This window comes from Scomber japonicus, chromosome 9, assembly GCF_027409825.1.
Source record: "Scomber japonicus isolate fScoJap1 chromosome 9, fScoJap1.pri, whole genome shotgun sequence".
NCBI classification, from domain to species: domain Eukaryota; kingdom Metazoa; phylum Chordata; class Actinopteri; order Scombriformes; family Scombridae; genus Scomber; species Scomber japonicus.
Genome location: NC_070586.1, coordinates 26,366,965 through 26,381,765, shown reverse-complemented (window position 1 = coordinate 26,381,765; position 14,801 = coordinate 26,366,965). Strand labels below are relative to the sequence as shown.

Sequence of the window (14,801 nt, the reverse complement as noted above, 5' to 3'; positions counted from 1 at the left end):
TAAAACACGTGTGTGAGGTAGAACCCCATTATGAGCTTATCTTAAAACCTCACCTATAAGCTTTGTGTTTATTTATTTCGTTTCTTCAGTGCAGTTGTTCCACAGATGAACTCCTTTTGTTGTCATATGATGAAGTTCAGCATTCGTCCTCACTAATTGCTTTCTGACCATAGATAGATGTTTGACTCTCTACATGAATGTATTGGTTTTGAAGTCAACTAGAGCCTTAAAAACTTTTAAATGTTTACTTTGATACCCGTATTTCCAATTCAGATTCAAGTCCTTCAAGGCATCGTTAGTCTGGTTCAACCCACTGTGCGTCAATCCTGCTCTATAATTGGCCAACAGTGCCGCCACTTACTCCCGTGAATAGGCAATTCCAAAAACCGAATCACGTTTCCTGTCAGCCAATTGCAGCCCAGTTTTATTATGACACCGTGGGATTCCGCGAAATTGTTTCTTGGAGTTGAGAGAAGTGCTGCTCACAGTAAAATAGGACAAGTTGACGCATGTGTGGGAGCTCACATGAAGGGGGAATAAACGCAGACACAATAGCTCAGTCCGTTAACGCTGTGTTTTATTGATCTGGCTATTAGGAAAAAAATGATCCATCGATAGGAGGAGAGAGGGAGAGCCGGGGACTGTTCAAACTGCTATCTTTCCTGAGGGGGTGTTTATTTATCCGCCCTGCAACCTCCACAGGAAAACGCAGTCTTTGCGGAATGGTCACATTGAAGACGACACGTGTGGGTGGTTAACCACATGTTTCCTGGGAGGACTGCGGTCTAATTACTTGATTGTGTTATTTTTTCAGGAGTGTTTTTGAATACCTAGTCTAGGTAGCCTACATTGTTTCTTGTATCCTTAACCCGGATCCTCTGCGGTGATGTCGGAGGTTGATGTCCCTGCAGACTGCGTCCCCAGCCGGCCACCGGGGCGCACAGAGGACATGTTGAAAGAGAACCAGGAGAACGGGACTCTATTGATGGTGGCGATGATTTTATTGGACTTAAATAAATGCAACCCCAGCGCTATCGGTGCGGGGGGCAGCAGATGTGCAGGGGGAGGTGAGGCCGGCGCGCAAGAGAAGGTGGAGCGGGGGAGTTGTTGGTTGAATCCCGGGGACAGCCGGGGCTCTGTGGCACCCAAACAGTCCCGGAACCAGAAGGCGTCGGCGAGGCAGGACTCCCCTGAAAAGAGGCATAGCTGCCCTTTCGCCGGCTGTGGAAAGATGTATGGCAAATCGTCCCACCTCAAAGCCCACCTGAGGGTCCATACCGGTGAGTGTAGGACTGGGATGACACGCCTACGAAACTCACTGGCTCGGTTCCGTTGACGACAGCGAAACCGCCCTGCGTCACTTGTTCCATCATTTAATATCAGACGCAGGTTGACGTCACAGTTTAAACACTAGTGATTAAACACTAGTCTAAAATGTCATACGTCATTAGGGACACAAATGCAGAATGTTATAATGTCAGAGATTAAATGTGCCAAATAATGTCATTTAAAGTCATGATGTGATTGGGCCTATATGACGTCTCTGTCTGGCCGATACAGTCCACCGTGTGGTTTGTAATGTGAGATGAGAGATGGAAGTGAGAGTCCACATGTGAGCAAATGAATAACAGATTATAGGAATGGTCGTCCCATGAAATTGGCCCCTTCTGGGGGTGTGACTGACCGGCCCATAGAGGGTCAGAGGCTGGTTGAAAGGGGGGATAGGAGGCGTGAGTGTGTGTGTGTGTGTGTGTGAGAGAGAGACAGAGAAGGAGAGGAAGGGGGAGGGCAGTGGGGGTGTATTTTAATGTTCTGTTGACACGCATCCAAACTGCGATCTGGGAACACCGCGTGCCGCCGCCCATATTTGTCATGCGTGGTAAATTGTCCAAGTGCGATAAGTCATCCCGGATCACATTAAGACAGGATGTCATCTAAGTAATGCATCAGAATGATTATCAGTGTTATCAACCGTGAGTTACCTTATAAAAGATCTTAAACACACACATCTGGCTTTGTGTGAACATGCATCACTCATACTAATAATAAAGAGGAACGGTGGACCAAAATGTCAGCGTATTGGCTTATGGTTCATATGGTAGGTCACTGCGACACTGTTGTCCCCACATGTTCTTGTCCGGAGATAACCCTCCCTGCACCACAATTTCCTCATACGTCATCCTCTCTCACGTCGGGTTGTAAACAAGAGCAGACATGTGGTTCAATGGAGCACGTGGAGGAGGAGGAGGAGGAGGGGAGGAAGGGGGGCGGGGGGTGGAGGAGGAGGGTTGTAGTTTTTCTTCTCTCTCTCTCTCTCTCTCTCTCTCTTTTAAATTTAATGAGGCTCTTGTCATTTCTATATCAAAATGTTCTATGTTTGTTTGCAGGTCTGCTTCCCCAAATTATATTCAGCCAAACTAATAGCAACAACCAAACAGCTGTTAGATCAAGCTGTCCCTCTCTTCTTGTTCGGCATTGATTACTTTTGAGTATTACTTTGAATATTCTTAATGTTTACAACTTACATAGTAATAGAACATAAAACAGTCAAATAAGCAAAACATAACATACTTGGTGTATGATAAGGGTTACTGCTCCAATTGTCTTCTCCTTTCCTCTCAGATAAACATGGCAATAAATAAATAGAATTGTATGATCTGCCTCTGCCAAATAATGTAGTTACCCAAGACAAAAATAGAGTTGAACAGAATAAAATGAAGGGGGTTGGGTTTTAAACGAAACCCATTCCTAATCTATTACAGCTACTTATGGTCCTCAACTGTAAACCAAAAGAGAGAACTGGCTTTGTAGAAACACCCGCTCTTCACATGTACTTTATGCATACAATAAATCCTACATTCACACAGTATAGAAGGAAAAAATACATCAAATAATAACTATAGTTGTATATAATAAAGTTGTGTGTTAATGTTTTGTCTAATGTCCCAAGGGCAAGTTCAGAATTAGTTGGGTTTGGAATGAAAGTGTGTACACAGATTAGGTTTCGTTTAGAGTAAATATTAAATTAAAATTAGGTGTGTTAGTGACAAGGGTTGATGTCAGAGCATTGGAAATTAATGTAGTGTAATATTTACAAAAGGTTGTGTGTGTTTGTGTGTGTTTTCTCAGGTGAGCGCCCATTTGAGTGTACCTGGCCAGACTGTGGCAAGAAGTTCTCCCGATCAGACGAGCTGACACGTCACTACCGCACACACACAGGCGAGAAGCGTTTCAACTGTCCGATGTGTGATAAGTGCTTCATGAGGAGTGACCACCTGACTAAACACGCCCGCCGACACGCGGGCTTTCATCCCAGCATGCTCCAGGGTGCCAGTGCAGCCAAAAGACGCCGTTGCTCTGTGTCCATGTCATCCTCTGACTCTGGAGACCAAAGCCCTGCTGGGGTGTGAGACACACCCTCATGCTGTACATATATACATAAAGGTACATGCAGAACATACAGAGGAATACACAAACACGGACACACCTGTGCACCTTTTATACAAATCCGGTCAAGTCTGACAACCAGCTATACCACTATAAGAGAGTTTTTCTACGCATGTAACATTGTACAACAAGAAAACAGAAACAATACTTGTGAACTTGGCTGTAATCAAATCAGAGCTTCCCTTATTCCCTGAGGTGATTGGTATTTATTAAAGATTATTCTGTCTGTAGGCAGGTGTAGTTGTTTTGCAGCTTGTAATAATTTGACTTTATGTTGTGTGAGGTTTTATTTTTCCTGGATGGATGTGTATAGTTTTCAGAAAAACTACATATTTTCATTCTGAATCACAGACTTCATTTGTAGGTGAAAAATATGTCAGAAGGGAGATATTCCTAGTGGGTTAAGAAGATTCAATGAATATTATTATTGCACACATAAACACACATTTACACTTGTACAGTTACCCTCCAGTCCAGGACAAGGCGAATGTACAGTATAGCAGTATTACCATGTAAATAGATTAAATGGACTACCTTTTAGGTGGATGATTTACTCAATATACTGTAGTTAAATGTTATTAGAGAGTAATAAAATAAAGCTATTATATAGAGAATTAAAGAGCTTGGGTATTTAATTTCATATATATATTTTACTCTGGGCTTAGTAAATCAGGTAAAGTGTGAGCTTTTAGGTATAAGCAGTGTGTTTCCTGTGTTGATACGTACATGTTGTCACATCATGATTAACTTGCAAATAATTGCACCAAAATACAGTACTTTGACAAGACCACAACACTTAAGTAAACCTTATGGTTAGATGAACTTCAACAACTGTGTCGCTTTTCCATGCTTGAATCGTGTCAATAGTGCAGGAAAAACAGGGTAAAGCCTTTAAAAGCTACAGTGGGCGACTTTACTTTTTCCAGTTTGCAGTTGAAACACTTTTCAGAGTTTAAGACCATGACAATTCATATTTATTAAAAGTGTGTGAACTGTAAACAAGGAGGTCTGTGCCTTTTAAGGGTTTTTGTCACAAGCAGAGAGGAGTTTCTACATTTTCAGCTTTTGGAATTAAACTACCTGAACGAACATCATCAGACTCTTTATGTTGATATTCAGCAATCATTTTGAATATCAATGACTGTCTCTTATGCCAACAGTGCCAACTGCTCGAACCTAACTTCTGTTTACTCAGTATCTGGACTGCATTTTATCAGGGAATAAAGTGATGCACGGTCATTTCAATCAATATTACACCCCCTGGTGGTGATGTTGAAGCACAACATTTCTCCCAACAGAAAGTCATAAAATCTTTATTTTTCTGTCTGAGCATTTTAAGGCACACTCTCTTGTTTCAGTTTGTGAATCATTCAATTCCATCATGTAGCATGTTTGTACGTATTTGTTTGGTACAGTGTATTTTTTCTTTTTATTTGTCTGGCAATCTTTTATAATATTACTAATGGGATGACACATCTTATGCATCCAGAGCCAGAAACACTGTTGATGTCATTCGTTTTCTTTTTATACTTGCCATATAATGCATTCAAATGTCCAGATAGAGTGTAAAGTTAGGTGTAGATTAGCTCTTAGGACACAAATCTACATACATTTGTAAAGTGAAATGCTGTTTTGTTTTTTTTGTTCTGGCATTATGACAACTGTGATTGTGTGATCACCCTTTCAGGTTGAAGCCCTTACTTCTGATGCTACTGTACTGTAATCAGGGACTGTCAGTCCAGACCTTATGTTATCGCATTATACATAGCCATGTAATGATTGTTGCTAAAAGTTTTAACATTAAAATTATTTTTCCTTTCTAAACATTTGCTCATGACTTCTGTCCCATGACACACATCCATACCTGACACTATATTTCATCCTTTTCTTTAAGGACATAACTGATGAAACAGAGAGGAGGTGACTTACAGTAAAAATGACACAAAGTAGAACAGGGAGTGCTCCATTAGCTTTGTGTTTATTTACTGTTTTTTCTTACACCGCACATAACAATAACATTGTTAAATACTGTAATGAAAGGTGTTTACAATACAAGTAAATCATTTTAAAAAAAGGAAAAAACCAAAGAAATATAAGCATCACCCGTGTCTAAATGTAAAAAAAAAAAAAAAAAACACCTTAAAAGACAGCAAATGTTCTTTCAAATAAACTAAATAAAGATGGCAATAAATACACACGTCTTTTAAACTTCTCTGTACTTAAGGCATACTCTAATTGCAAATAATCAACTGATTTAAGAGAGACAGAGGGTTGTAAATTAAGGAATATTAGTGCTCCAAGTCAACCATCCTTGATGTTGTAGTTACAAAACAATTTCCAACCTATTATTTAAATAAGACTAATAGATGCCACCTCACTCTTTATGTTGGCATTGTATGTCTGTATGCATGCATATGCATATTTGAGAAGAAAGGGTAAATCTTTTTGGTGTCTGAACCTGTGTGCTCCTCGATGATCTGCAGTGTGAAAGTAGAAATAGGAAAGGAAGGAGTGTCTGGTGATCGTCAGGTTCTGTGACACTGAGAAAATACATGATGGAGGTAACAACAGAATGAAGAAAATCTATCTTAAGAGCCCCCACAGTCCCTTTGGCATTGATAAGACGGGAATCATGTGAGCATCAAGTGTTAGAGGGTCGGTGCAACAATATGTAATCTTCCCTTTTGACACAGTTCATTTCAGATAAGACACTGTCACTGCTATGCAGGAAAGAGTACAAAAACAAGGGCCTAAAAAAAAACAACAACCAAAATGTGCAAATTCAAAACAATACAAGTCAAGCTAGAGCCACAACAGTAGCAAATGATTGCACAGTAGAAATGGGGGGGGGAAATCAAATGTGCAACAGGCTATTTACCTAATAGTCTCCATTCAATTATTTAGTCTACTCTTCATGCAGTTTATTCCTCAGCCATTCATGTTCATACATTCATCCTTAAACTCTGCACTGAAATATTTCAAACCTGTACTGCAAAGATATCAAACTGTGGGAGTGTTGAAGGTGGTGTGAATGAGTGCAACAACCTGCCCTGTGCTACATAACAACCCTGTACAGTACAATGAATACCGCACTAGAACCAAGACCGCAGTCCACACTTCTCAAATATCTCTTCAACACATACAATAATACTGATCCCTCCGTTTAAAAAAAGTAAGCTTTCAAATAAAAACTTGAATTAAAAACCCAAAAACGTAACCAAGGATTCAGGAAAGCAGAGCAGTCGAGTCAGCAGTAATGATAATGTTTCTTATTCTTTGGGGAAAAGGAAATCACTTTAGCGCATCAATGGACCTATTGTCTTCTGTCTACTGTTATCAGTGTGTTTTGTTACATCATGTTCACCAGGAGAAGGGCTCTCAAACACAAGTGCACGTCCTACCATAGGAGGAAACCACCACTTTGACTCATATTGTAAATACATATTGAATATTTTCACGTATGTTTTCCTTCTCCTAATTTTAAACCAAACTTTCTATATGTTAATTTGATTAATTGTCATTGTCATTATTGTCATAGCACTTAACTGTCATTACAATATTCTACCAATGCTTAACTGTCGCCACTCTGGTGGTGAAGTAAACTCACAGCAGATGAAGATCAGGGGTTATGTTGTGTGGAAAGGGGAGGGGTAAAAGGGTCAGAACGGGGCTGGGTTACTGTATTTGACAGGTGGTGGAGGAGGTTGCCTGGCAGCACATGCAGGTGGGGTTGACTGACTTGGGCGGGATCAGATCCAGGTCTTCGTCATCCGGGATCTCATCTAGGCGGTAACCATCCTTCAGCAGCTGAATGTTCAGATCCTGGTTGATTTGCTGAGGAAAGAAGGAGAGACAGAAGAGGTCAGAGAACATATAGCCTACTAATATTCAGGATGTGTAGAGTTCTAACATACATTTTGTTGCTGTTGGAGTTTAGGTTAGCTGTTTCCATACAACATATGTTCAAATGTAACTAATTTGTGTTGCAGGTAGATACACCAAACAGAATGCTACCTAATGTGTTGCATTAGCTGGTGAGCAAACAGTAACAGGTGAAAGATAGCAATAATACTTAAATTTGGGTGTCAAATTTGTCAGTAGGCTACCTGTTAGTCAGTATACCAGGGTAGGGTTTAAAAGTCCTGGGTATATTATTTTCAATAACGTCAAAAATACAGACTCCCAGTTAACCTGGAGTTTACGAGGTGCACCCATAGATTGTATATAAGGGTGCGCCTAAAGGCAGCATGTAATACCACCTTTGACCACAGTGTGGGTTACAATGTCTGAGTGGCGCTGTCCGCACTTCCGCTCGTTGACTCCGCAGGAAGTGAAGACTATTGAAGAAGTGACTCAATTTTTTTTTTTTTACTTAGCTGAAAACCTTCAAGATTTGAGTTATTCGTCCATAATTATGTTTGTGGTGAATGAAACTCGCTATACTTTTCTTTATTTGAGCTGATATTCATTTTGTGGCCCCTCAGTAACTTTGTTTCTGGACATTTATTGAGCTATGTCTCTGCTGTGGTACAGGGTGAACAGGTAAGACAAATCACGTCATATTACCTTAAAATTTACCGTAGAAAAGAAATACCGCCCTATACAAGCCTAGTGCCAGTAGAGCAGGTATCAGTTTGAGGTCGAAAGTAGTAATGTTGTAACTATCCAGCTAATGTGAGCAAAAAGATTTAGACCATTTTAGAGAGCTTGATAGATATTTGTATGTCTTAATTTAGCAGGAGGTCGTCCTAAACAAGCCAAACATTTATGTTGTCAATATTTACAGAAGGTATGCTGAAAAAAGGTAGGGTTCAAGTAAGGTAAAGTAACACTAAACACAGAAAGGCAGGTATCTATATGACTGTGCTGACATGAACTATTTATGATCAGACCTATGTGGATTTGAAGGGCCTCGAGTAAAGTTTAATGGCACCAAAAAACATCTTTTTAGAAAATGTAATACTTAATATTAAGATTTTCTATGCTCATGACTTTTATCGTGGTAACCATGGCAAACTGAGTTGTGGCACTTTCACAGATGGCTGTAAGGAGCATCACTTGGAGCTTTTTCATCAACTTGATAAGTCCTTTCTTGATGTGACTTGTTTGTGAAGCCTGTGTTTGCATGCAAAAAAGAGGCTTTGTTTTGTGTCAAAATCCTGTTTCTTTGTTCTTTTCTTAAAGACCGTTTAAAGTGAATTCAGACATTTTCTTCTAAACACATAAAATAGGTCATAAATGTATTTCTAAAAAATGTGTAAAAAGCATTTCAACCATTTAGATTTGAATGTTGGAGCTAGGCTTAACAAACTGTTTCAAAATTTCTGTGTTCAGGATTTAGTGGGCGGGCCTGAAAATCACCATTGGCATAAACCCGCCCCTGCTGCTGTAGGTATTCTCGTATAAATACATTCAGCGCACACTAGTACTACTACTACTATTACAGTCTACAGTTAGCCAGTTAGCTGAGTTAGCCGCCGAGCTAGCCACCGGTAGAGGTAGTGACTTTGATTGACAGGTGACACTGACACTCATTTTATATATTTAGCGATTTTTTTTAATCATTCAAATTAGGCAGGATGGTTAACAACACACTTTTCTGTGGTATGTCAAACTCAGAATACATATTTATTCTTACTTTACACTGACTTTAAAGTCTAGTGTTTACCTTTTTATGTACTAACAGTCACACATTTACTGCACTGCATTACCAACAACAAGCTTTGTCCTCCTTCCTCAAGCTACAGTACAATCATACTGTTGCCATGGTGTACCCCTTGCTTACAACTTGGCATTATCTAATGCTGACACTGAAGAGCTAATCATATCATCATCGCCATGATGGCGATGGCGATGATGATATGATGATGAGTGCACTTATGCACTTTATGCCATGCACTTTGAGGGTAGCCACCTTACATAAATGCACTTTATGAGGCAGCATGGAATGATGATGGGGATGATGACGAATTGTGTGGCTATTTTACTGTTTTCATTTTATTGTATTGTTTTGTATGAATGTCTCTCACTGCGAGCCAAATTTACCTGCGGGTACAAATAAAGAAATCTAATCTAATCTAACCTAATGGCTAAACACAGGTACAGCATTTACTGTACATCATGGTAGCATTAAGATCTGACTACTGTTGGAACGCACCACTCAGAGACAGAAAAATGACTGGGGACTCTTCTAGGAAGTAAAAATCATTATGTGGCTGTGTTTTGCAGTTTTCTTGGCAGAAACATTTGTAAACAGGATTTGCAGGCACAGACACCCTGAGATGACATTTCATTTGTTTCATGTCTCATACACATTTGTGTGCAGGTGCATCTGCAGTAATCGCAAACTTTCCGCGAAAGCACATGCCTGCAGAATCAACATGGATGATCAGGATGTTTATAAAAACTTGGCTCTTGACCAATCGTTGAAATTGAGTAAAGAAGGTGAGGGAGTGACTGAATGAGAGAGTAAACGTGAGGCTTTATAGACTGCACAGATATCTGCTCGATCACGTAACTCACCTCAGCAGAGGAGTATCCTGACGATGAGTATCTAGACATGTCAAAGTCATCATCGCTGCAACAGAAAAACATGATATTGTGTGTTTATGTATGTCTCCATCAAGAAAAAGAAAAGGTTAGGGTTAAGTGTTTGAGACTTAGTGTGTTTTGTGTTTGTGTGTGAGTGTGTGTTCACCTGTCTGTGTCTAGGGCCACCAAGGGCTTTTCGTCTGGGCTCTGGTCTAAAGAGGAATAGCCTTTATTGGGGACTACCAACCTGTGGGGAAAGAACAGAGAGAAAGAGGCAGTAGCGGGAGAGAGAGAGAGAGCAGAAAAGAAAAGATCAGAAGAGCAGACAGAGGGTGTAACAGAAGATGGCAGGAAGGCAGGAAGAGGGAAAACAGGAAGAGGTGAGTAAGACCATGATTGACAGGGATGTTAAGAGAAAAGGAAAGCAGGCCTGGAGGCAACATCACAGCTCGGCAACAACAGAGGCATGAAAGAGGTCTTTCTAACTCGGACATCATACAAACCCTGAATCAATAAAAGTATTTTTATCTTCTGAGCCCATACGATAATCAAAGATGATGACTATGAGATAAAAACCCCATCTATTTAAGCCTGTGAAAACATGTTTTGATATTATATAATAAACACACACACAATGCGAAGTAGGACAAACAAAAGTACTCAACACTTTCTTTTTTTTTTTGAGTATTGTTGATTTCAATCTGGCTTTGATTCACTTAATTATGATTTGATTGATAGAGTGACACAAAACAAACTTGATCTTAAATCTTGTATCAGTAGTGTGCTGCACTGCAATTTCCATCATGACAGACTCTACAGTATCTCTGACAATAATCAAGTACAGAACAACACACAACTTTATTATGACCATCATTTTAGAGAATTAGCCTGTATTCCCCATGCTGTCTAAAATATTGCACTGGAATGAAGAATTAATTTGGGTTTAACACTAAAACAAAAAGACATTTCAATTGAACTCTCAGAAAGATAGCAGCATCCAACAGAAGATGAAATTCAGTCATTTTCTCACCGTGTTCTGGCCATGACATTGTTCTTCTTGGGCTGCTGATTGACTGGACTGCCTACAGTGTTGCCGTTCTTCAACGAACCCTTCCTAGCAAGCTCTCTCTGTTTCTCTGTGCAAGAAACACATGCAGAGGAACACACCACTGTGGATCAGCTCCAAAAGACCCTGACTAGTAAAACGTACAAGCCACGCACACTTAAAATGTAGCACATGTTGCCATTCAAAACATTCTTATATGATCATGGGAACATTTGTAATTAGAAAGTGTAAAGCAAGGCATTGTTAACAGAAGAGGTTTAATTTCTCAGCTCTGTTGCATGTCATTTTATTGCATTTGCCTCTTCAGACCAGTTTATTAAATAACATACTTGTCTTGTACACTGACTTGAGTACTAAACTTTCTCAAAAGAAAATAAGCATAATTTAAGACACTTACTCATCAGGATGTATGATCAGTTTTTTACATTTGAAAGCAGCACAGTGCAAAAATTAACATGAGTGCATCAATTTTTGCTCTCTGAAGGGATTTATGATCAGCAGGCCAGGAAGTGATGATCACTGTTGTTAGGACTGAGGGTGTTGTTGTCATCAGGAGTCTTTTTTAAAAACTAATAAACAACTTAGTACAGAATCCTAAAAGCACTCAATCCTGACCTGAATGCTTTCCCCTCCATTTTCTTCCTTGTTTGATTCTCGTCATGGGTCAGATGACAAATGACTGCAGTGACGCTCAGTCTAGTCTGAGTCACTGATGAACTAAAATACATTAGTGACACTACAAATGGAAGTATTTATTTTATATTTATGTATTTAATTTATGCTGTGCCACCAGTTAAAGACATCTAGTTTTTAATAGAAGAGATTCTACAAGGCTATTGTATGTAGATTAGAGCCTTAGGTCTCAAGGTCACAGTTACAGAGGGACTAGTTTAACAAGCATTAATAATTGAAGGGATGTGTTGAGATTGTGGTTTTATATACTTTATTTTAAGACGATGTTAGAATAATATTAAGCAGGGCTACAGCCGTCTTTGTGGTCACACTTTCAACATTGCAACACTGCAGGTGTGTTGCTTGTCTGTTAAGACCTGTCGTGCAGTGCTCATGTAAGAATGAAAATAACATTATAAAAAAGTATACTTTTAGCATTTCTGTCACTACGGTTTTGAATATTCTCAGTTCTTAAAAGCTTTGGCTTACTGAAGTATTTCTGTAGGAGTAAGAAAATAAAGAAGCTCTGCTGCTCAACACTGGACTCTGTCCAAGGTGCTGAAATGAGCCTTTAAGAACTGTCACTATTCATAAACACAAGACACTCAATTTCCCAAACAAATGCTGTTGCTTTACATATATATATATATATGTCTATAAAAATTAAATTATTTAATGCTGAAACATTTCATCTTTTAATTGTTCAGTTGATTAAAAAATAACTGACAACAACTTTGACAATTGATCACATAGTTTAAGCCACTTCTCAAGCATTTTCTAATTACAAATGGTTTTCTTTGTGTTATAACATATAAATGTAATACTTTTTTGGATATTGAAGTGCTGGCTGAATAAAACCAGCAAGACTTCAGCCTAGGCTCTGGAAACTTGTGATTACCATTTTTTTGGCAATTATTACAAATTATTACAACATTAATTAAAAAAACATTATACATAGATTAATCAGTAATATATATATATATATATAGTTATAGCCCTAAAACAACAGGTGGATTGCATGCTTAAACAATACTTGTTACTCACAGTTTAGCTCCATAACAAGAATGAAGCCACTGTCTATCACCACAGTCTTTGGTTTGCCTTGTAATAGAAAATTGATCTTCACTGCTCAGATGCAATCACACTGTGAATTAAAATGTTCACAGACTCCTCTATATGCCTTTGTTTTGAGTCAATATTATTCCAGATACAGCAGCAGATACTTTCTGGAGCCACATCTGTACATTACTCTTAATATTCCCTTAAAATAAAAGACATCCTGATTCCCACAGGCAGACACTTGGCAAAGTAGTACCTACTCACCTATTTTCATCTGCAGGGGGGAGGGCTTGTAGTTGATAGTGACGGGTTCCCCCTCTCTGGTGTCTGAGTCGGCCTCTGAGGCTGTGGATGAGGCAGGGTCCTGGAGAAAAATGGGAACATGGCGTGGACAGGGAGATGAGGAGAAATGTGCATCACAGAGGCATCAATGAATAATTAATGTCTTATTTTAATGTGTAACAGACCCCCAACAATTCCCAGACCATGTGAATTAAACAGTTTATAAATAGATTAAACAGGAGGAAGACTCCCTTTCTCTATGAAATGCACATCATTGTATGAAGCATTGGACATACACCTAGACTGTGTGTCTCAGTCATATTGTGACTTGCACTGCTGGAGAACTGGATTACCCCAACCTTAATTAGCATTGTTGTGAATGTACCCAACTGACAAGATAACAATGGAAACAAAGCATCAAACTAGCAATTACACAATAGTTAAGTGACTGTAAAATATCTTTAAGTGATACTTGAGATGCTGAAGTTGCTCTGGGACAATTTGGAGTTGGATCATTTGGACTCCCGGAAGTATCTGGATCCCAGTTTTGGAAACACTCCTGAAAAATACACCTCTTAAATCCGCGGGGCAAATGTAAATGGTACGAAAGACCTTATTGATCAGTGGCTTCCATGGGCAATGGTGTGAATTGGGGGGCCTGTAGACAGCAGTTCAGACAGCTTTGGGACTGGTCTGGCTCTCTAGATGCCGGCCGCGGGCAGCAGAGGCCGCCCTGCAGGTTGCAGTAACCCTGGGCCCCGCTACAGGCCACGGAGCGCACCGTCACATTATATTCACTTATTTAATCAAGAGTTAGTGTTTTAATGTCACACACACGCACATATTAGCGACGCAGGGCCATAAATTCATCACATTCAGGGCTAAACAAGTGGCCTCGAAGCCGGAGCAACTTGCTGCATGGATGCTGAGGATGTAGCAGCGGTGTTGGGATGGGATGCTTGTTTTTTTGCCAGACATGACGGATGCTGCTCACTACGCAGCAGACCGGACGCTGTATGTAGCCTATAACACGGAGGAGCGGATACGCCTGGCTGGAAGCAAACAATTCCTCACCTGACATTTTTTTTACTATCATTTTCATATTTTACTGACTGACAGCTGCCGATAAAAACTTAAGAAATGCTCTAATGGTACATCAGCCATTATTACGCATGGCAGGTGATGGATTTGTCGGGATCCCAAAGCATAGCATTATATGAATGGTGGGCCTCACACAAACATATGGGATCGGTAGAAGTGTGATGTTTAAAGAACAAAACAAGACCAAAACACTGATTAATAGTCTCCACAAGATAAGATAAGCCTACAAATCAGACTTACCAGCGGCTGCATCTCAGCCTGCATCTCTGCCTCCTGCACGGCGCTCGGCACTTGAAATCTATCTATTTCTTCCATCATTTTGGCAGCGCGCCTCTGTCCTCCCTGCTCCTGGAAACTGTATGCTGCTAACTGGGTCGTTTCGCCGAGTTATCGCAGAGATTGTGAGTGATCTCAGATTTGTAACGATCTCTGTGGTTCTCCGGTGGCGAGCTTCATCCCAGCAGGCAGTATGTCGACGGTGGTGTGACCAGTTGGGTGACGGTGACTCCACCACCCACTTCCGGGTAGGGTATCCCAAGCTGAGGTCCGGGGACCTAGTAGAGGCCTTTTGCGGAGGATCAGGGTGGTCCCCAGGAAAGTGACAGTTAGATTAATGTCAGTATAATTTTATTGGAAGACATCA

The 14,801-nt window shown here is 40.1% G+C and overlaps 2 protein-coding genes across 2 annotated transcripts; one reads left to right on the top strand and one right to left on the bottom strand.

The window, feature by feature from the left end:
* Positions 1-521: 521 nt before the first annotated feature.
* klf9 (Kruppel-like factor 9) lies at positions 522-5,401 on the top strand. The gene is made up of 2 exons (XM_053325848.1): positions 522-1,280; positions 3,130-5,401. The coding sequence occupies exons 1-2, from the start codon at positions 887-889 to the stop codon at positions 3,408-3,410; spliced, it is 675 nt and encodes a 224-aa protein (XP_053181823.1). The 5' UTR covers positions 522-886; the 3' UTR covers positions 3,411-5,401.
* A 1,664-nt stretch (positions 5,402-7,065) lies between these two features.
* Positions 7,066-14,550, bottom strand: fam219ab (family with sequence similarity 219 member Ab). The gene is made up of 6 exons (XM_053325849.1): positions 14,399-14,550; positions 13,040-13,139; positions 11,009-11,114; positions 10,145-10,225; positions 9,970-10,024; positions 7,066-7,281 (listed from the first exon to the last, which is right to left on the bottom strand). The coding sequence occupies exons 1-6, from the start codon at positions 14,474-14,476 to the stop codon at positions 7,123-7,125; spliced, it is 579 nt and encodes a 192-aa protein (XP_053181824.1). The 5' UTR covers positions 14,477-14,550; the 3' UTR covers positions 7,066-7,122.
* Between the last annotated feature and the right edge of the window lie 251 nt (positions 14,551-14,801).